Source organism: Bufo gargarizans, chromosome 2 (assembly GCF_014858855.1).
Source record: "Bufo gargarizans isolate SCDJY-AF-19 chromosome 2, ASM1485885v1, whole genome shotgun sequence".
NCBI lineage: Eukaryota > Metazoa > Chordata > Amphibia > Anura > Bufonidae > Bufo > Bufo gargarizans.
Genome location: NC_058081.1, coordinates 463,945,500 through 463,967,712, shown reverse-complemented (window position 1 = coordinate 463,967,712; position 22,213 = coordinate 463,945,500). Strand labels below are relative to the sequence as shown.

Here is a 22,213-nt window from a genome sequence, read left to right as displayed (position 1 = left end):
CACTAACCTGCGTCGGGTGATCCTCCTACTGACTCAAACCCTGCAAGCCAGCTGAGAGACACGTGGGACACGGTGAACTTCAGAGCCGGGACGCCGGCATATACTGTGGACCGCAAACCCACCAAACGAACAGAGGCACGCAGGTGAAGGTAAGCCCACACAGTGGGTCAAGCTTGTTAAACTACCATATTCAAGCGATAAGAGGAAAAACACCATCTACATTTAAAGACAGAACTTTGATACAAATATAGCAACAGTTAAAGAAGGAAGCCCATCTTTCCTATAGAGATTGCTACATACGTCAAATAACATCTCAGGACGCAGGTTGAAAACCTATTGAGAAGTTACTCAGTGTCAATTAAGCATTTATTTTTGCTTCCCCCCATATAGGACCATACTGAATGAACTTTTATTTTGTTTAGCTAAATATGTTAAGCATCTTTTATATGTATTTTATATAATCATTTTGCCTGACTTGGCAGGAACCTGCCGTCCGAACAGCCTTTGGTTTTTCCTACAACCAGGAGTAGCCATTAGTTACACAATTTGGCTGTTTGGACTGCTAGCTTCAGTTTAAAGCCAGGACTGTGGAGTATTCAACAGAATATTTTTATGTATGAATTGTATTTTTTATTATCAATTATTTTAATATTAAAGTGTGTCCTATACCTCCTTATATGAGTGCCCATCCATACTTAATTTACAGGAATACATTCTTCTCCTAACTTCATGCGCGAGGAATTGCATGTTAACAGGTAATATAAACATTTGCTAAGTAACTTAGAACTATAGCACAAACAGGGTCTAGAACATTCAACCGAGACCATAGCTATCTGAGGTCCCAAGAAGTAGACAAGAGATTATTCGCATGGCTTATTCTATGCGATTAAGGGATATAATATTCCCTTTTGTACAATAAACGCAACAGTGTGCAATAAGTACATCAAAGTGTAAAAATTAACAACATGGTAGGACTACTACTACCGCCCCTCCATGTCCCATTAATACTAGACCCGGAATTGACGAGTGAGTCTCAGGGTGGAAGATCCATGGACCCCGTCAGATGTTTAGATGATTTCCCGGACTTGATGCGATTAACTCTTTTCCAGGGCTCCAAGTGCGGTAGGTTCGGGAGCGCCGTCGGGTAGTTCACTGGTAGCCAGGTGGGTATGTCGATGGGCTGGATACCGATGTGCTCCCATGCTTTATCCAAGTCGTCTGGAGTGTGAATGATGATACGTTTCCCATTCTTGTTTCTAGAGAGTCCGAACAGATACATCCAGGTATATGGGATTTTCTTTCCACGGAGTGAATCTAGCAGGGGCTTCACTATGCTCCTTTTCGCTAGTGTCGATGGAGTAATGTCCTGATATAGGGCAATTTCCGCATCTCCATACGCGATCCGACTCTTAGCATGAGCCGCCTCCATGATCCGTGCTGTGTCCACAAAGGACAGTAGGCTGCAAACCACATCTCTTGGTCTCTCATTCGGTTTCGGCTGGGGTCTTAGCACTCTGTGTATGCGCTCAATAACAATCGATGCAGCCGAGTCAGGTTCTAAAATGTCCGCGAATATCTCCATAGCTACTTTACGTAGCGATTCAGCTGCCCAGGTCTCAGGAAGACCTTTTATGCGTATGTTGCGCCGTCTGATACAGTTTTCCTGGTCTTCCAGCAGCGAGAAGGCTCTATTAAGTTCCTCAGCATGTCCGTTAAGGCACTCAGCCACTCCATTGGCATGCGATCTCAAGTCTTGCGTCGCTTGCTCCAGGGCCTCTACTCTGTGTCCCACTTGGGATATCTCCGTTTTAATGTCTGCTAGCTCAGTCAGGACTGGTCTGAGAGCTTTATCTAGTGCTTGGCTAAGCACTTTAGTGAGGAAGGATTTAAACACCGGCACCGGGTCCTGCTCTTCAGTCACGCCGCCATGTTCGCTGTCTTCCCCTGAGTCTTCGGCTTCAGTCTCCTTCATGCGCACCGCCGCCATTTTGGTGCCAGCTCCCGGCGAGTGAGAGCTTCTATTTTTCAAGTATTTCTGCATGTCTAGCTGGCCTTTGTGGGATCAAGGGGTATCTGGGGGGTCTAGTCCCCTATCTCTGCCATATTTGACCGTTTCTGGTCTGGTCACCGTTGTTAACAGGGCTGTAGATGCTAGTACATGGAGGAGCAGGTCTTTCACACAGCCATCCACGCCAACAGCCAGGCTCCGCCCCCTATCTGTTCTTTTTTAAGACTGGTTACAAGTCTTTCTCTACACCTCTCTTGCATCTGTCACCTCTGTCACACCTGGTTGTATGAGGAAAGGGATGCAAATGAGCTCTTAACAAGCTGATTAAGGCACTCTATCCCTAAGGAGAGATAGTACCCCCCTGGTTGTGTGACATGGAGCATTGTGTGACATGGAGCATTGTCCTGCTCATTGAGATGGGAGACATTGTCAGAACAAAAGGAAGCAATGTTTCTTCCAGAATAACTTTGTACGTGGCTTGATTTGTGTGTCCTTCACAAAGACAAATCTGCACGATTCTAACTTTGCTGACCCCCCCGCCTCCACATCATTTATTTATCTTAGTTATACAGTATTACATGACCAGGTGCTGGGCAAAAATTTAAATTGGAGACAGAGAAGAGGAACTCCAGTCTTCTATGGTGTGATCCTTATGGTCTTTTGCAAACTTCAGCCCGGAACTTCTTTTCTTCTCATTGATGAAGAGCATTTTTCTAGCTTTGTCCGACTTCAGCCCTGCATCTAGAAGGCTGTTTTGAATCATCCTCGCCATGCATTTTACCCCAGCTCCTGCTTGGCATTCTTCTTATAGGTCACTTGATGTCATCTTATGGTTAAGTGAGGTTCGAATGAGGTGGCGGTCATCCCAGTCAGTAGAAAGCAATTTCAGCCATCTGCCAGTCTGTAGCTTTGTTGTGTCTAATGTTTGCTGCTTGACCTTGTTCTTATAAACTGCTGTCTTTGAAATTTTAAGAATGGAAGCAACCTTACGCTCACTCTATCTCTCTGCCAGTAAAGCAAGAATTAAACCATTCTCCTCATTCATAACTTTTCTTTCAACTTTTTTGGCATTGTCTGTAGTCATTTTTTGATTGCACATACTTTTCGGGTACTACTAACACTGGTTTTGCCATCCACCTGCCTCTACAACAAGACAACAAGAGAATTGGGACTAGAGATTTGCAAAGTTCTTTAAAATTAGATTTGGCTGCTTCGTAAAAAAAAAAAAAAAAAAAAAAAAAAAAAAAATTGTAATAGCTTCATGAGGAATTACTTTGTCACAAAGCGCATTTCTTTGTAAGTAGTGGACGTCATTGAATCCCTCAGATGCCGCTTTCATCACTGATCGCGACATCTGATCTTAATATTAAGGCCTTTTAAGGGTTATTAATTTAAAAATGATAATAAATTGTACTTACCTTATCCATTTGAGCGCAAAGAGGCTGCTGCTGCCATCTTGATTATAGATTGTCACACTTCAAGCAAGATGCGCTCAAATGGATGAGGTAAGCATGTTTTTTTTTTGTTTTTTTTTACTGCCTGTTTATGGAAAATGTATTAAATACCGCAAAGCACAAGGAAATTCGGCTTTGCGGGGAATCAAATTTTCCCTGAAATTTAGATCAAGTCAATACTTGGATTTGATCAATAGTAGTAATAACCACAGGAGTAGTTTTTATACTTTTGCCCATTAAATAAGATTTGTTTTAGATGATCACCTAATCAGCACCTCAAAGTAGATATTTGAATGATATTTATTTTCAGTGAAACAATTCCAATGACAAGTTTTGCAAGAGAATAATTGGCAACAATTAAATATTAAGATGACCAGAGACCAGGAAATATATAGAAAATACCAACTGTTGCATTATCAGTTTTATGTTATACTGTACATACATCATCTTGAAATATCCTTGGAAACAGACCTGATAAATAGGGTCTTCTATTTTTCTAGACTGCATTTTAATGGATATTTAAAAGAGATACCAGTTCATAATGTGATACATTATTATTCAGCAGCAATTAACCTATTGGCCAACATCAATTAATCAGGGTTTTCTACAATTCCCTCTTTTGCCAAAGGACATGACAATGCGGTGTACAGGAACATAGCTATTATAACTCACAATTTTGAAGGCAAATGTTCAAATTGTTGCCATTAATAAATCATATAAAAACTGTATTGGAATTTGTCATGGGATCTGAGGTTCAGGAAAAAATGACTTAACACAATGTACGGTAAGTGCAAAAAGAGAGTTTACCAAACTGTGATAAAAGATATATACAAAGATAAAGTAAGGAACTGACACTAAGATTCATGCAAACCAATGAGCCGGCTCCAATTGACCAGCGCCCAAAATGGCACTCAATCGTCACCCATACTGTATAATACAAAGAGAGGTGATGTTAAACCAAGAAAAAGATTTTGTAGCCTTAATCTTCCCATAAAATAACACTATTAGTTAATATTACAACATCAATGGATACGATATTGGGTCAGCCAAAATTTCCTACAGTCGGATATCACAAGCAAGATGCAGTAAATCAAGAAAATATACCTGTAACTGTGGTAATAAGGTATATCTTATAATTACCCCCGCAATTCTCCTATAGTACTTTAAAACTAGACTTTCCCTGCTAAAAAAACACAGCCACTCCAAAAAAAAAAAAATTATTAATAACAGTGATTCAGGGTGCCTACCGTAAATCTGCACTCTTGCTGGATAGCCAAATCCCTCTACGCCATTTTGCATTTGCTTTGTCAGGAGATGACGTAGGACCGGACCGATCTTGCTCCAATCAGCTGCCATGTGACTAATATGTGCTTCCCCTATTGGTAGAGTGTAGCATCAGGACTCTCCCCAATCCTCTACCACACTGATTGCTCTTCAGCTATGCCCTTTTATACAAGAGCTTCTCCCACAATCTTAGGGCTCATGCATATGAACGCATTTTCTTTCCGTGTCTGTTCTGTTGTTGTTCTTTTTTGTGGACCGTATGTGGAATCATTAATTTCAATGGGTCCGCAAACAAAAAACATAAGTTACTCCCTATGCATTCCGTTTCCGTGTGTCCAAACAAAACTTGTCCTATTATTGTCTACATTACGGACTAGAACCATTAGGGGACAGCTGTTCCATTCCGCCAAATACAGAATGCACACAGATGTCATCTTTTTACAGATCTGGGTTTTTATTTAACACCACAAAATACATACAGTCTGGTGCATAAGAGCTTATGCATGTTTTCTCTATAAAAGTCCAGAGTTTCTGCTGGCCTTCCTCTTATAAAGTCAGAGCAGACACACCCTGCTGCAGCTAGTGCAGGTAAGGCTAAGTTCACATTACCGTTTAGCTTTCTGTTCTTCTGATCCGTCAGAAGAAGAGAGAAAACAAAAAAGGATCCTGTAAAAAAATAAAAAAACGGATTCTGTCATATTATTGCATGGGATACATTTTTTACAGAATCCTGTAAAAAAATCAACACATCCTGTTGCATCAGCTGTTATCCGTTTGAGCCATTTCCACCTGAGATCAGTTTTTTTTTCAAATCTGAAAAAATGGATCTCAGTTGGAAATGTCTAAAACGGATGACAACTGATACAACAGGATCCTCTTTCCTCTCTCTCCCTGATGAATCAGAAGAACAGAAAGCTAAACGGTGATGTGATGTGAACTAAGCTTAATTAACACACATTTGAAACATATTTTAACACGCATGGTTTTCACATAGTTTCCTTGGTTGTGATACACAGGTCCAGATGGCAGGACCATACAGAGTGGAAAAATAGAGCATTAGCTGCCCAACCGAATGAGAAAAGAAAGCAATAAGAAACATACACAGACATTCACTCAGGGATCTGGTCAAAGTAGAGAATTCATATATAACAACCAAGGTTACAAACATAATACTTGTGTCAAACACACTGCGGCCACAATTGAAGAAATCATACTCAAAATTATATTTATGAAAGAAAAATAGCGCACTGCCTTAATGCTATACATTCACCATCAAATAGGAAAATGACACACTTGTCTAGTTATATTTTAACTGAACTGCATCAACTTTCCATACTATGATTCATTGCATGCTTGTAAAAGTAACCCACTGTGCCACTGAATGGCTATACTCTGCAGGGACGTGTCTAAGCAACTACCTGGTTTTCACTAGAGCCTCTGATGGTGAGGATAGACTTGAGTCATTAGGGTAGTTGTCAGGGGCTAATCCACAGCAATCGCTGAGTCAGTGGCAGCTTGTCTGGGCAGACCAGGAGGTACTTAAGTAGTTACCTGAAGTATAAGCGTAGTCAGGCGAGCAGAGACGTTACCAGGAGCTATGGAGCAGGACCGAAGGATGCGGCAGAGACATGGTCAGACAGGCAATAGGTTAGGGCAGGCGGCACAGGTACAGGTCAGGCAATCTGGTTCATCAACAGGAGAGTCAAACTAGCAGGCAGGGATCAGACGATAAGCAGAATCCAGGAGCACATGTGCGTATCAGAAACTAATAAATGTAAGGACCTTGACACCGAGGCATCTGGGAAGAGGGCTTAGCCACTTTAGTACCTGCAGGAGAGCCAGGGTTGGTCAGTGAGGTCACATGACCACACAGCCCAGGAAGTAATTTGCTCCACCCTTAGAGCAGTGTAACATGAAGCCAGCCAAACTCAGGCCTATGACCAGGGCTGAGTGGAAGCTGTGGAGCGAAATCCTCAGAAGCAATAGCAGAAACAGAGCCCAGGACTGCAGAGGTGAAATGGGAAGCACCGTCCACAGGTTACCGCTGGGCGCAGCGCCCGGAGCCGCGGCAATAGGCAGGCGGGGGAACTGCGGTGTACAGCAGCCGCTGTTACATAACTGTTACGCTCACTTACTGTGGCTAACAAATTAAATATAATAAAAAAATTTGCAACATAAAAATCTGATAGAAAAGCATGAGTAATACTTAAGTGAAGAGTGGGAGTCATTTCTGGTGGAAATATGACATGAACAGCTCTATTTGTCATATTTTTTATAATTGCCTGACACTGGGATTTTTACATTATATTGAAAGCTGTGATATGATATTTTAGAAATGGCAATGGCAAAATCACTTTTATTTCAGCAGTTAATAACTGGCATCCTTGAAGGACTTATCAGAGTTATGTGTGAATTCCTTTAGGATTTTTTTTTACATGTCAGTGATTCGCAGACACCATATGTACTCACTATCTTTAAAAGGGTTTTCCAGGATTTTACTACTGATGACCTATCCTTTCACACATTAGTGGTTTTTGATGGCCCATGTGTCCATGGTGACACAACAGAAGCATGCCCTATTGGTGTCCGTGATTATGTATCCATCAGACGCAGTGTAGTTTATGGTTCCATGAAAACAACAGACACAATACAGATGCCATCCCTGTTTAGTCCTTGGTTTTCATAGATCATTGGTAGAAGATGCTTTGGAAACTAATTTTCAGCCAAGCAGTTTCTGTGAAATATGGACGGGCAGTGTTGAACTGAGGTGCCCAAGGCCCACCAGTGAAGTTCATTCTGGGATCCCAATTTACAACTAGATTCAAATACTACCTGCTCACGTTGTGCTAGTCAGCATCAAGGCACTCAAGATGGTTGATTATTGGGTCCCTGCAGCAACCTTGAGAAGGCAAGTCCCTGAGGAAAGAGGATACTGGCTGGATTCCATTGTGCCTAGCAGTCGTCTTGGTCAAGAAGAGCCAGTGTTTTAGGATGTATAGGCTGGTGGAGATGATAAAAGCTGCTTATTTGTATTTAGTGCAGTCAATCTACTATGTACCACTTGTGAACGGGGTGGGGACAGGAGACCCACCTTCTCACAGGGTCCAACTGGGGGATTCACCCTTTCCCCTGTGGGTCAGTCTAGACCTGCACATGGAGGGCAAAAAATTTATCTACTGTACGGACCAAACATTCATTCTTCGTGGACATTTTTACATATGAATCACTGACCTTGTCATGGATGTCAGCATCGACACAAATGTTTGAAAGAGGCCTTAGGCTACTTTCACACTTGTGGCAGAGTGATCGGGCAAGCAGTTCCATCGCCCAGAACTGACTGCCAGATCAGGCAATCTGCATACAAACGGACAGCATTTGTAGACAGATCCAGATGTGGATCTGTCTCACAAATGCATTGCCAGAACGGATCTGTCTCTCCGTATGTCATATGGACAAACGGATCCATTTCTATTTTTGTCCACATTTTTACCGGTCTGCGCATGTGCAGACTGGAAGGACGGATCAGGCATTGCGGTATTTATAATGCTGGATCCAGCATTAATACATGTTTATGTAAATTAATGCCGGATCCTGCATTCCAGCAACTGATCTGGAATTTTGGACGGAGATAATACCGCAGCATACTGCGGTATTTCCTCCATCCAAAACGCTGTTCAGTGACTGAACTGATGACATCCTGATGCATCCTGAACGGATTTCTCTACATTCAGAATGCATAGGGATAAAACTAATCAGTTATTTTCTGGTATTGAGCCCCTAGGATGGAACTCAGTGCCGGAAAAGAAAAACGCTAGTGTGAAAATACCCTTAGTCTGTACATGAAATTGGCTGTATTTAAAGTCATTTTGATTGCTAAAATAATTTAGAAATTGGAGGGAAGAATTTATTAAAATGGGTACAAAGGAAAACTGTTCTCCTTAGCAAACAATTAGATTGCTCCTTTCGTTTTCTAAAAGAGCTCTAAAAAATGAAAGGTGGAATCTGATTGGTTGCTTGTCATGCTCTTACCTGTCTGCCTTCCTGCAGCGAGTCCGGCCCCAATATAATGATGGTGCTCTGTTCCTATGGCAACTAGCCCCACTGGCAGTGAGGCTACTCGACCTATCAGAAGGCCAGGATGCTAGTAGACCAATCAGGTTCTGTGCCAATGTCACATTCTTCCTGGCTTTTTCAAACAGGCAGCTACTGACCGCAGGTGCCTGTGATTGATTTAATGAGCATTACAAGCTATTTGTGTGTTTGCTACTCTGGCACTGACCTGGTTTTCACCTCTTTCTATCTTGATTTTTATTTTTTTTTTACCATTTTGGTTTAGGCCCCTGCGCTAAGTTAAGAAAGGACTGTCATCCAGTTGTGGGCGGTCACTTAGGACAGATCATGAAAGTAGGTAGGGACAGTGGTGTAGGTGGAGCACAGGACTGCACTTTTCCCTACCTTACATGACATTGCTATGAGCAACAAAGCCAGTTTCCCTTTACACCAGTCTTGATAAATCCACATGTGTGTCTTTCTGGTGGAATGTACTTTATGTCAATGTTTCTGACTTTTGAAAAAGTGTCAATTCAGTTGACATTTCATTTTACTACTCATTTTAAGGTATGCATTACATAATTATATTTCTATAACATATCTCTTAGGTGGCACAGCGTTAGGGCTTGTTCACATCAACATTATGTATTCCTTTATGGTTTTCCGTTATAACAAGTTCTGTCAACAGACCTTTGTTTTCCGTCCAGCATAACGCAAACCAGACGGATCCTTATGCTTGTCCATATACTTCTATTATGACGGATCAAAACGGAATGCCTCCAAAGGTTTCCGTTTTGATTTCTGTCTTATGGATTCTGTTATTTTCCGTTATAACCATAATGGAATGCATAATGGTGATGTTAAATAATTGTGTTCTTTTGTTAAAAGTTATATTTATTGCATTTTTATTACAAAATAAATATAGAGATTCTGGCATAGTTCAGCAGAAATGCATATGAATAAAAATACTTTAAGAGAGATATTATGTTTTTCTCTTTGAAGGTTGACTGTGCGAGCTGAATGTCCTATGCATTTAGAGGATTTCCCAATGGATGCTCATGCCTGCCCATTGAAGTTTGGAAGTTGTGAGTATTCCAAAAAGTACTACAATAATATGATATATATATATATTTTTTTTTCAAGTGAAAGAATTTGAGGATTACAGTAAATGCTCAAGGTTATTTTACATTTATTTTCCATTTTATGCAAATAATATTTTTTCCTGCTTTTTTTTCCCTGCTTGTCTTCCTGTTTTACAATTTGTTCCTACATTTGTGTCAAATCCTGACTATATACATCAGCAACCCAGAAGGAACTGTTGAGTTTTAAAAAATAATCATTTGTTGTTTTCAGAAACATCACTACACTTGTCCACGGGTTGTGTGTATTAACATAAAAGTCACACAGTTCTATAGAATCCAATTTATTATAGACTTTTATAATTAGATCACTTGAGTCCCTAGGACATGTTTAAATATCATATCCACTGGCTATAATTACAAGGAAATAATAAATGAAATTTTCAGGCTCGTATGAAAGCATTGTGGGTTGCTCAGATAAAATTAAGGAAGTAGATGGATCATAATTTTTTGCTTGAAAGTATGCCTTGTCTAGTTGATTAACTGAAGTTCCACCTGTAGTAATGAATAAGCCTAATGAATCATACACTTAGGTTCTGAGAAATCAGAATATCATCCATATGTGGGAGACGGTTCTAAGTAAATAGGGTAGAAAATATGCATTTTTAAATAAATATAAAGAATATATCATTTTTTTAAAGTATACGGCGCTGCCTGAGTATGAAGTCTTGTTCTGTTTGTGTGTTTATTTGATTTGTTACAAGGGTGCCAAGGAGGTCAATTAATGCCCTTGTTTTTTACAGGGAAATTGCAAGTAGCCCTATCTATCGCGACAGTTACAAATTGTTGATTTTATTTACTGTCCCCCCATAACAGTAACCTCCACAGCGCCCCACCCCTTTAACTATAATATTGACAGTGACCCACCCTCCTTAACAGTACACTCCACCCCACCTCTTTAACCCCTTAAGGACTCAGCCCTATTTCACCTTAAGGACTTGGCCATTTTTTGCATATCTGACCAGTGTCACTTTAAGTGCTGATAACTTTAAAACACTTTGACTAATCCAGGCCAATCTGAAACTGTTTTTTTCGTCACATATTGTACTTCATGACACTGGTAAAATGAAGTAAAAAAAATATTTTTATTTATAAAAAATATCAAATTTACCAAAAATTTGTAAAAAAAATAGCAAATTTCCAAGTTTCAATGAATCTACTTCTATAACACATAGTAATACCTCCAAAAATAGTTATTACTTTACATTTCCCATATGTCTACTTCATGTTTGGATCATTTTGGGAATTATATTTTATTTTTTGGGCATGTTACAAGGGTTAGAAGTTTAGAAGCAAATCTTGAATTTTTTCAGAAATTTTCAAAAACCCAATTTTTAGGGACCAGTTCAGGTCTGAAGTCACTTTGCGAGGCTTACATAATAGAAACCACCCAAAAATGACCCCATTCTATAAACTACACCTCTCAAGGTGGGCAGGTTTTGCTGGACTTTTTTTTTGACACCATGTCCCATTTGAAGCCCCCCTGACGCACCCCTAGAGTAGAAACTCCATAAAAGTGACCCCATTCTATAAACTACACCCCTCAACAAACATCATTTACCCTTTAGGTGTTCCACAAGAATTAATGGAAAATAGAGATACAATTTAAAAATTTCACTTTTTTGGCAGATTTTCCATTTTAATATTTTTTTTTCCAGTTACAAAGCAAGGGTTAACAACCAAACTCAATATTTGTGGCCCTGATTCTGTAGTTTACAGAAACACCCTATATGTGGTCGTAAACCGCTGTACGGGCACACGGCAGGGCGCAGAAGGAAAGGAATGCCATACTGTTTTTGGAAGGCAGGTTTTGCTGGACTGTTTTTTTTGACACCATGTCCCATTTGAAGCCCCCTGATGCACCCCTAGAGTAGAAAGTCCATAAAAGTGACCTGATCTAAGAAACTACATCCCTCGAGGTATTTAAAACTGATTTTACAAACGTCGTTAACCCTTTAGGTGTTCCACAAGAATTAATGGAAAATAGAGATACAATTTCAAAATTTCACTTTTTTGGCAGATTTTCCATTTTAATAATTTTTTTCCAGTTACAAAGCAAGGGTTAACAGACAATCTCAATATTTATGGTCCTGATTCTGTAGTTTACAGAAACACCCCATATGTAGTCGTAAACCACTGTACGGGCACACAGCAGGGCGCAGAAGGAAAGGAATGCCATATGGTTTTTGGAAGGCAGGTTTTGATGGACTGTTTTTTTTTACACCATGTCCCATTTGAAGCCCCCCTGATGCACCCCTAGAGTAGAAACTCCCCAAAAATGACCCCATTTTAGAAACTACGGGATAGGGTGGCGGTATGGTTGGTACTAGTTTAGGGTACATATGATTTTTGGTTGTTTTATATTGCACTTTTTGTGAGGCAAGGTAACAATAAATTGCTGTTTTGGCATCATTTATATTTTTTGTTATTTACAACATTCGTCTGACAGGTTAGATCATGTGATATTTTTATAGACAAGGTTGTCACAGACGCTGCAATACCTAATATGTATACTTTTTTATTTATGTAAGTTTTACACAATTATTTCATTTTTGAAGCAAAAAAAAACATGTTTTAGTGTTTCCATAGTCTGAGAGCCATAGTTTTTTTTTCAGTTTTTGGGCGGTTACCTGGGGTAGGGTATGATTTTTGCGGGATGAGATAATGGTTTTAACGGCACTATTTTGGGGTGTGTGTGACTTTTTGATCACTTGCTATTGCACTTTTTGTTATGTAAGGTGACAAAAAATGGTTTATTTAGCACAGTTTTTATTTTTTATTTTTTACGGTGTTCATCTGAGGGGTTAGGTCATGTGATATTTTTATAGAGCCAGTTGATACCGACGCGGAGATACCTAATATGTATACTTTTTTTTTATTTATGTAAGTTTTACACAATAATATCATTTTTGAAGCAAAAAAAAATCATGTTTTAGTGTCTCCATATTCTGAGAGCCATAGTTTGTACAGTTTTTGGGAGATTATCTTAGGTAGGGTCTCTTTTTTTGCGAAATGAGATGACGGTTCAATTGGCACTATTTTGGGGTGCGTCTGAGTTTTTGATCACTTGCTATTACACTTTTTGTTATGTAAGGTGACAAAAAATGGTTTATTTAGCACAGTTTTTATTTTTTATTTTTTACGGTGTTCATCTGAGGGGTTAGGTCCTGTGTTATTTTTATAGAGCTAGTTGATACTGACGCGGCGATACCTAATATGCATACTTTTTATTTATTTATCTAAGTTTTACACAATAACAGCTCTTTTAAAACAAAAAAATATAAATTTGTTTTAGTGTCTCCATATTCTGAGCCCTAGTTTTTTTTTTTTTTTTTGGGCGATTGTCTCAGGTAGGGGCTCATTTTTTGCGGGATGGGGCGATGGTTAGATTGGTACTAATTTGGTGGGCAATCGCCTTTTTGATCGCTCGCTGTTGTACTTTTTGTGATGTACGGTGAGAAAAAAATTGTTTATTTAGCACAGTTTTTATTTTCTATTTTTTATGGTGTTCATCTGAGGGGTTAGGTCATGTGACATGTTTATAGAGCCGGTCGATACAGACACGGCGATACCTAATATATATACTTTTTTCCCCCCTATTTTTTACCAATTTTTTTTTTTACTTTATTTGGGGAAAATTACGTTTTTGTTTATTTTTACTTGAGACTTTACATTTTTGGGGGGGGAAACTTTTTTTCACTTTATTTTTTGTCCCACTTTGGGACTTGAACTTTTGGGGGTCTAATCTCCTTTAACCACCTCCCGACCGCTGTACGCGTATATGCGTCCGGGAGGTGGTTGCTTTACTCCTCCTGGACGCATATACGCGTCTTCTCGCGAGACGCGAGATTTCCTGTGAACGCGCGCACACAGGCGCGCGCGCTCACAGGAACGGAAGGTAAGCGAGTGGATCTCCAGCCTGCCAGCGGCGATCGCTCGCTGGCAGGCTGGAGATCCGAATTTTTTAACCCCTAACAGGTATATTAGACGCTGTTTTCATAACAGCGTCTAATATACCTCCTACCTGGTCCTCTGGTGGTCCCTTTTGTTAGGATCGACCACCAGAGGACTCAGGTAGTTCAGTACAGTCCCACCAAACACCACACTACACTACACCCCCCCCCCCCGTCACTTATTAACCCCTTATAAACCCCTGATCACCCATGATCACCCCATATAAACTCCCTGATCACCCCCCTGTCATTGATCACCGCCCTGTCATTGATCACCCCCCTGTCAGGCTCCGTTCAGACGTCCGTATGATTTTTACGGATCCACGGATACATGGATCGGATCCGCAAAAAGCATACGGACGTCTGAATGGAGCCTTACAGGGGGGTGATCAATGACAGGCGGGTGATCACCCATATACACTCCCTGATCACCCCCTGTCATTGATCACCCCCCTGTCATTGATCACCCCCCTGTAAGGCTCCATTTAGACGTCCGCATGATTTTTACGGATCCGATCCATGTATCCATGGATCCGTAAAAATCATGCGGACGTCTGAATGGAGCCTTACAGGGGGGGTGATCAGTGACAGGGGGGTGATCACCCTGATTACCCTGATCACCCCCTGTCATTGATAACCCCCCTGTAAGGCTCCATTCAGACGTCCGCATGCGTTCTGTGGATCCGATCCATGTATCCATGGATCCGTAAAAAATCATGCGGATGTCTGAATGGAGCCTTACAGGGGGGGTGATCAGTGACAGGGGGGTGATCACCCTGATTACCCTGATCACCCCCTGTCATTGATAACCCCCCTGTAAGGCTCCATTCAGACGTCCGCATGCGTTCTGTGGATCCGATCCATGTATCCATGGATCCGTAAAAAATCATGCGGATGTCTGAATGGAGCCTTACAGGGGGGGTGATCAGTGACAGGGGGGTGATCACCCTGATCACCCCCTGTCATTGATAACCCCCCTGTAAGGCTCCATTCAGACGTCCGCATGCGTTCTGTGGATCCGATCCATGTATCCATGGATCCGTAAAAATCATGCGGACGTCTGAATGGAGCCTTACAGGGGGGGTGATCAGTGACAGGGGGGTGATCACCCTGATTACCCTGATCACCCCCTGTCATTGATAACCCCCCTGTAAGGCTCCATTCAGACGTCCGCATGCGTTCTGTGGATCCGATCCATGTATCCATGGATCCGTAAAAAATCATGCGGATGTCTGAATGGAGCCTTACAGGGGGGGTGATCAGTGACAGGGGGGTGATCACCCTGATTACCCTGATCACCCCCTGTCATTGATAACCCCCCTGTAAGGCTCCATTCAGACGTCCGCATGCGTTTTGTGGATCCGATCCATGTATCCATGGATCCGTAAAAAATCATGCGAACGTCTGAATGGAGCCTTACAGGGGGGGTGATCAGTGACAGGGGGGTGATCACCCTGATTACCCTGATCACCCCCTGTCATTGATAACCCCCCTGTAAGGCTCCATTCAGACGTCCGCATGCGTTCTGTGGATCCGATCCATGTATCCATGGATCCGTAAAAAATCATGCGGATGTCTGAATGGAGCCTTACAGGGGGGGTGATCAATGACAGGGGGGTGATCAGGGAGTCTATATGGGTGATCACCCCCCTGTCATTGATCACCCCCCTGTCATTGATCACCCCCCCCCTGGTAAGGCTCCATTCAGACATTTTTTTTGGCACAAGTTAGCGGAAATTTTTTGTTTTTGTTTTTTCTTACAAAGTCTCATATTCCACTAACTTGTTTCAAAAAATAAAATCTCACATGGACGCACCATACCCCTCACGGAATCCAAATGCGTAAACATTTTTAGACATTTATATTCCAGACTTCTTCTCACGCTTTAGGGCCCTTAAAAAGCCAGGGCAGTATAAATACCCCACATGTGACCCCATTTCGGAAAGAAGACACCCCAAGGTATTCCGTGAGGGGCATATTGAGTCCATGAAAGATTGAAATTTTTGTCCTAAGTTAGCGGAAAGTGAGACTTTGTGAGAAAAAAACAAAAAAAAATCAATATCCGCTAACTTATGCAAAAAAAAAAATTTCTAGGAACTCGCCAGGCCCCTCATTGAATACCTTGGGGTGTCTTCTTTCCAAAGTGGGGTCACATGTGGGGTATTTATACTGCCCTGGCTTTTTAGGGGCCCGAAAGTGTGAGAAGAAGTCTGGAATCCAAATGTCTAAAAATGCCCTCCTAAAAGGAATTTGGGCCCCTTTGCGCATCTAGGCTGCAAAAAAGTGTCACACATCTGGTATCGCCGTACTCAGGAGAAGTTGGGCAATGTGTTTTGGGGTGTCATTTTACATATACCCATGCTGGGTGAGAAAAATATCTTGGTCAAATGCCAACTTTGTAAAAAAAAAAGGGGAAAAGTTGTCTTTTGCCAAGATATTTCTCTCACCCAGCATGGGTATATGTAGAATGACCCCCCAAAACACATTGCCCAACTTCTCCTGAGTACGGCGATACCACATGTGTGACACTTTTTTGCAGCCAAGGTGGGCAAAGGGGCACCTTTCGGATTTCGCAGGCCATTTTTTACACATTTTGATTGCAAGGTACTTCTTACACATTTGGGCCCCTAAATTGCCAGGGCAGTATAACTACGCCACAAGTGACCCCATTTTGGAAAGAAGACACCCCAAGGTATTCCGTGGGGGGCACGGCGAGTTCCTAGAATTTTTTATTTTTTGTCACAATTTAGCGGAAAATGATGATTTTTCTTTTTTTTTTCTTTTTTCCTTACAAAGTCTCATATTCCACTAACTTGCGACAAAAAATAAAAAATTCTAGGAACTCGCCATGCCCCTCACGGAATACCTTGGGGTGTCTTCTTTCCAAAATGGGGTCACTTGTGGGGTAGTTATACTGCCCTGGCAATTTAGGGGCCCAAATGTGTGAGAAGAACTTTGCAATCAAAATGTGTAAAAAATGCCCTGCAAAATCCGAAAGGTGCACTTTGGAATATGTGCCCCTTTGCCCACCTTGGCAGCAAAAAAGTGTCACACATCTGGTATCGCCGTACTCAGGAGGAGTTGGGGAATGTGTTTTGGGGTGTCATTTTACATATACCCATGCTGGGTGAGAAAAATATCTTGGTCAAATGCCAACTTTGTATAAAAAAAATGGGAAAAGTTGTCTTTTGCCAAGATATTTCTCTCACCCAGCATGGGTATATGTAGAATGACCCCCCAAAACACATTGCCCAACTTCTCCTGAGTACGGCGATACCACATGTGTGACACTTTTTTGCTGCCAAGGTGGGCAAAGGGGCACCTTTCGGATTTCGCAGGCCATTTTTTACACATTTTGATTGCAAGGTACTTCTTACACATTTGGGCCCCTAAATTGCCAGGGCAGTATAACTACGCCACAAGTGACCCCATTTTGGAAAGAAGACACCCCAAGGTATTCCGTGGGGGGCACGGCGAGTTCCTAGAATTTTTTATTTTTTGTCACAATTTAGCGGAAAATGATGATTTTTCTTTTTTTTTCTTTTTTCCTTACAAAGTCTCATATTCCACTAACTTGCGACAAAAAATAAAAAATTCTAGGAACTCGCCATGCCCCTCACGGAATACCTTGGGGTGTCTTATTTCCAAAATGGGGTCACTTGTGGGGTAGTTATACTGCCCTGGCAATTTAGGGGCCCAAATGTGTGAGAAGAACTTTGCAATCAAAATGTGTAAAAAATGCCCTGCAAAATCCGAAAGGTGCACTTTGGAATATGTGCCCCTTTGCCCACCTTGGCAGCAAAAAAGTGTCACACATCTGGTATCGCCGTACTCAGGAGGAGTTGGGGAATGTGTTTTGGGGTGTCATTTTACATATACCCATGCTGGGTGAGAAAAATATCTTGGTCAAATGCCAACTTTGTATAAAAAAAATGGGAAAAGTTGTCTTTTGCCAAGATATTTCTCTCACCCAGCATGGGTATATGTAAAATGACACCCCAAATCACATTCCCCAACTTCTCCTGAGTACGGCGATACCAGATGTGTGACACTTTTTTGATGCCAAGGTGGGCAAAGGGGCACACATTCCAAAGTGCACCTTTCGGATTTCACCGGTCATTTTTTACAGATTTTGATTGCAAAGTACTTCTCACACATATGGGCCCCTAAATTGCCAGGGCAGTATAACTACGCCACAAGTGACCCCATTTTGGAAAGAAGACACCCCAAGGTATTCCGTGAGGGGCATGGCAAGTTCCTAGAATTTTTTATTTTTTGTCGCAAGTTAGTGGAATATGAGACTTTGTAAGGAAAAAAGAGAAAAAAAAAAAATCATCATTTTCCGCTAACTTGTGACAAAAAATAAAAAATTCTAGGAACTCGCCATGCCCCTCACGGAATACCTTGGGGTGTCTTCTTTCCAAAATGGGGTCACTTGTGGCGTAGTTATACTGCCCTGGCAATTTAGGGGCCCAAATGTGTGAGAAGTACCTTGCAATCAAAATGTGTAAAAAATGGCCTGCAAAATCCGAAAGGTGCACTTTGGAATGTGTGCCCCTTTGCCCACCTTGGCTGCAAAAAAGTGTGACACATCTGGTATCGCCGTACTCAGGAGAAGTTGGGGAATGTGTTTTGGGGTGTCATTTTACATATACCCATGCTGGATGAGAGAAATATCTTGGCAAAAGACAACTTTTCCCATTTTTTTATACAAAGTTGGCATTTGACCAAGATATTTTTCTCACCCAGCATGGGTATATGTAAAATGACACCCCAAAACACATTCCCCAACTTCTCCTGAGTACGGCGATACCAGATGTGTCACACTTTTTTGCTGCCAAGGTGGGCAAAGGAGCGCATATTCCAAAGTGCACCTTTTGGATTTCACCGGTCATTTTTTACACATTTTGATTGCAAAGTTCTTCTCACACATTTGGGCCCCTAAATTGCCAGGGCATTATAACTACCCCACAAGTGACCCCATTTTGGAAAGAAGACACCCCAAGGTATTCTGTGAGGGGCATGGTGAGTTCCTAGAATTTTTTTTTTTTTTGTCGCAAGTTAGTGGAATATGAGACTTTGTAAGAAAAAATAAAAAAAATAAAATCATCATCATTTTCCGCTAACTTGTGACAAAAAATAAAAAGTTCTATGAACTCACTATGCCCATCAGCGAATACCTTAGAGTGTCTACTTTCCGAAATGGGGTCATTTGTGGGGTTTTCCTACTGTTTGGGCATTGTAGAACCTCAGGAAACATGGCAGGTGCTCAGAAAGTCAGAGCTGTTTCAAAAAGCGGAAATTCACATTTTTGTACCATAGTTTGTAAATGCTATAACTTTTACCCAAACCATTTTTTTTTTGCCCAAACATTTTTTTTTTTATCAAAGACATGTAGAACAATAAATTTGGCGAAAAATTTATATATGGATGTCGTTTTTTTTGCAAAATTTTACAAAAAATCGTTACATTTTGATTAATAACAAAAAAAGTAAAAATGCCAGCAGCAATGAAATACCACCAAATGAAAGCTCCATTAGTGAGAAGAAAAGGAGGTAAAATTCATTTGGGTGGTAAGTTGCATGACCGAGCGATAAACGGTGAAAGTAGTGTAGTGCCGAAGTGTAAAAAGTGCTCTGGTCATGAAGGGGGTTTCACCAAGCGGGGCTGAAGTGGTTAAAATGCATTCCAATACTCCAATTCATTCCAATAGAGTGTGTGTTACTCATACAGCTTCCTGCCTGTGAGATCCAGGGGCTGGATCTCACAGGCTCGTCACCGGAAGGTATCGCGATGCCTCAGGAAGGCATTACACTGCCTTCCATGCCATCGGGTCCCCCCTACAGCTGCATGGGGACCCAATGGCACCGCTGCCCGCCGGATAAGGTAAAACCGCAAACCACAGGTCTGAATTGACCAGCGGTTTGCGGTGATCGCCGATGCAGCGGAGGTCACATGAATGATTTCAGCGGACATCCTGTTCCAATTAACCCGCACCGCAATGTTGTTTTGAAGTTAGGACATACCGGTACATCCTAGGTCCTTAAGGAGCTGTAGTTAACTCCACAGCTCCACACCCCTCTAAATAGTTAAATCCACAGCACTCCATTCCCTTAACAGTTACCTCCCCTTAACAGTGACCTCCACAGCACCCCGCCCCCCGTGACCTATGAACTGTACAACTCAATTGAAAATCAAACGGAATTCTTTTAGATAAGGGGAAAAAAATATAAAAATAAAATAATATGGTTGCATAAGTATGCACACCCATAAACTAATACTTTGTTGAAGCACCTTTTGATTTTATTACAGCACTCAGTCTTTTTGAGTATGAGTCTATCAGCATGGCACATTTTGATTTGGCAAGATTTGCCCACTCTTCTTTGCAAAAACACTCCAAATCTGTTAGATTGCGAGGGCATCTCCTGTGCACAGCCCTCTTCAGATCACCCCACAGATTCAGTTCTGGGCTCTGGCTGGACCATTCCAAAACTTTAATCTTCTTCTGGTGAAGCCATTCTTTTGTTGATTTGGATGTATGCTTTGGGTTGTTGTCATGCTAAAAGATTAAATTCCTCTTCATGTTCTGCTTTCTAGCAGAAATGATAGCATGCTTCACTGTGGGTATGGTGTTCTTTTGGTGATATGTTGTTATCAGTCAGGAAAAGGGTACAAAAGAATTTCCATGGCATTAGATATACCATGAAATACAGTGAAGACAGTCATCATCAAGTGGAGAAAATATGGCACAACAGTGACATTACCAAAAACTGGACGCCCTCCAAAATTGATGAAAAGATGAGAAGAAAACTGGTGTGGGGGGCTACCAAGAGGCCTACAGCAACATTAAAGGAGCTTCAGGAATATCTGGCAAGCACTGGCTGTGTGGTACATGTGACAACAATCTCCCGTATTCTTCATATGTCTGGGCTATGGGGTAGAGTTGCAAGACAAAAGCCTTTTCTTACAAAGAAATAAAGTCTCCCAAAAGCATGTGGGAAAAGGTGTTATAGGCTGATGAAACCAAGGTTGAACTTTTTGGCTATAATTCCAAAAGATATGTTTGGCTCAGAAACAACACTGCACATCACCAAAAGAACACCATACCCACATTGAAGCATGGTGTTGGCAGCATCATGCTTTGGGGCTGTTTTTCTTCAGCTGGAACTGGGGCCTTGGTTAAGCTAGAGGGAATTATGAACTGTTCCAAATATCAGTCAATATTGGCACAAAACCTTCAGGCTTCTACTAGAAAGCTGAACATGAAGAGGAACTTCATCTTTCAGCATGACAACGACTAGGGATGAGCGAACTCGAACTGTATAGTTCGGGTTCGTACCGAATTTTGGGGTGTCCGTGACACGGACCCGAACCCGGACATTTTCGTAAAAGTCCGGGTTCGGGTTCGGTGTTCGTCGCTTTCTTCGCGCTTTTGTGACGCTTTCTTGGCGCTTTTTGAAAGGCTGCAAAGCAGCCAATCAACAAGCGTCATACTACTTGCCCCAAGAGGCCATCACAGCCATGCCTACTATTGGCATGGCTGTGATTGGCCAGAGCACCATGTGACCCAGCCTCTATTTAAGCTGGAGTCACATAGCGCCGCCCGTCACTCTGCTCTGATTAGCGTAGGGAGAGGTTGCGGCTGCGACAGTAGGGCGAGATTAGGCAGATTAACTCCTCCAAAGGACTTGATTAACTGATCGATCTGCAGCTGTGGATCATTGAGCTGCTGATCCTCAATTGCTCACTGTTTTTAGGCTGCACAGACCGTTTGTCAGTCTCATTTTTCTGGGGTGATCGGCGGCCATTTTGTGTCTTGTGGTGCGCCAGCACAAGCTGCGACCAAGTGCATTTAACCCTCAATGGTGTGGTTGTTTTTTGGCTAAAGCCTACATCAGGGTGAAGCTGTCACACCAAGTGCATTTATCCAGCAATAGTCTGTTCATTTTTTGGCCATATACAAAATCAGGGGCAAGCTGCGCCTGTCACCAAGTGCATTTAACCCTCAATGGTGTGGTTGTTTTTTGGCTAAAGCCTACATCAGGGTGAAGCTGTGACACCAAGTGCATTTAACCAGCAATAGTCTGTTCATTTTTTGGCCATATACAAAATCAGGGGCAAGCTGCGCCTGTCACCAAGTGCATTTAACCCTCAATGGTGTGGTTGTTTTTTGGCTAAAGCCTACATCAGGGTGAAGCTGTCACACCAAGTGCATTTAACCAGCAATAGTCTGTTCATTTTTTGGCCATATACAAAATCAGGGGCAAGCTGCGCCTGTCACCAAGTGCATTTAACCCTCAATGGTGTGGTTGTTTTTTGGCTAAA

The 22,213-nt window shown here is 41.7% G+C and overlaps 1 protein-coding gene across 1 annotated transcript in view; it reads left to right on the top strand.

The window, feature by feature from the left end:
* The window catches only part of GABRA1 (gamma-aminobutyric acid type A receptor subunit alpha1), a 210,496-nt gene that overhangs the window by 60,852 nt on the left and 127,431 nt on the right, over positions 1 to 22,213 (top strand). Inside the window, 1 exon segment of the mRNA XM_044277434.1 lies at positions 9,799 to 9,881. Coding sequence (XP_044133369.1) covers positions 9,799 to 9,881 — 83 coding nt within the window.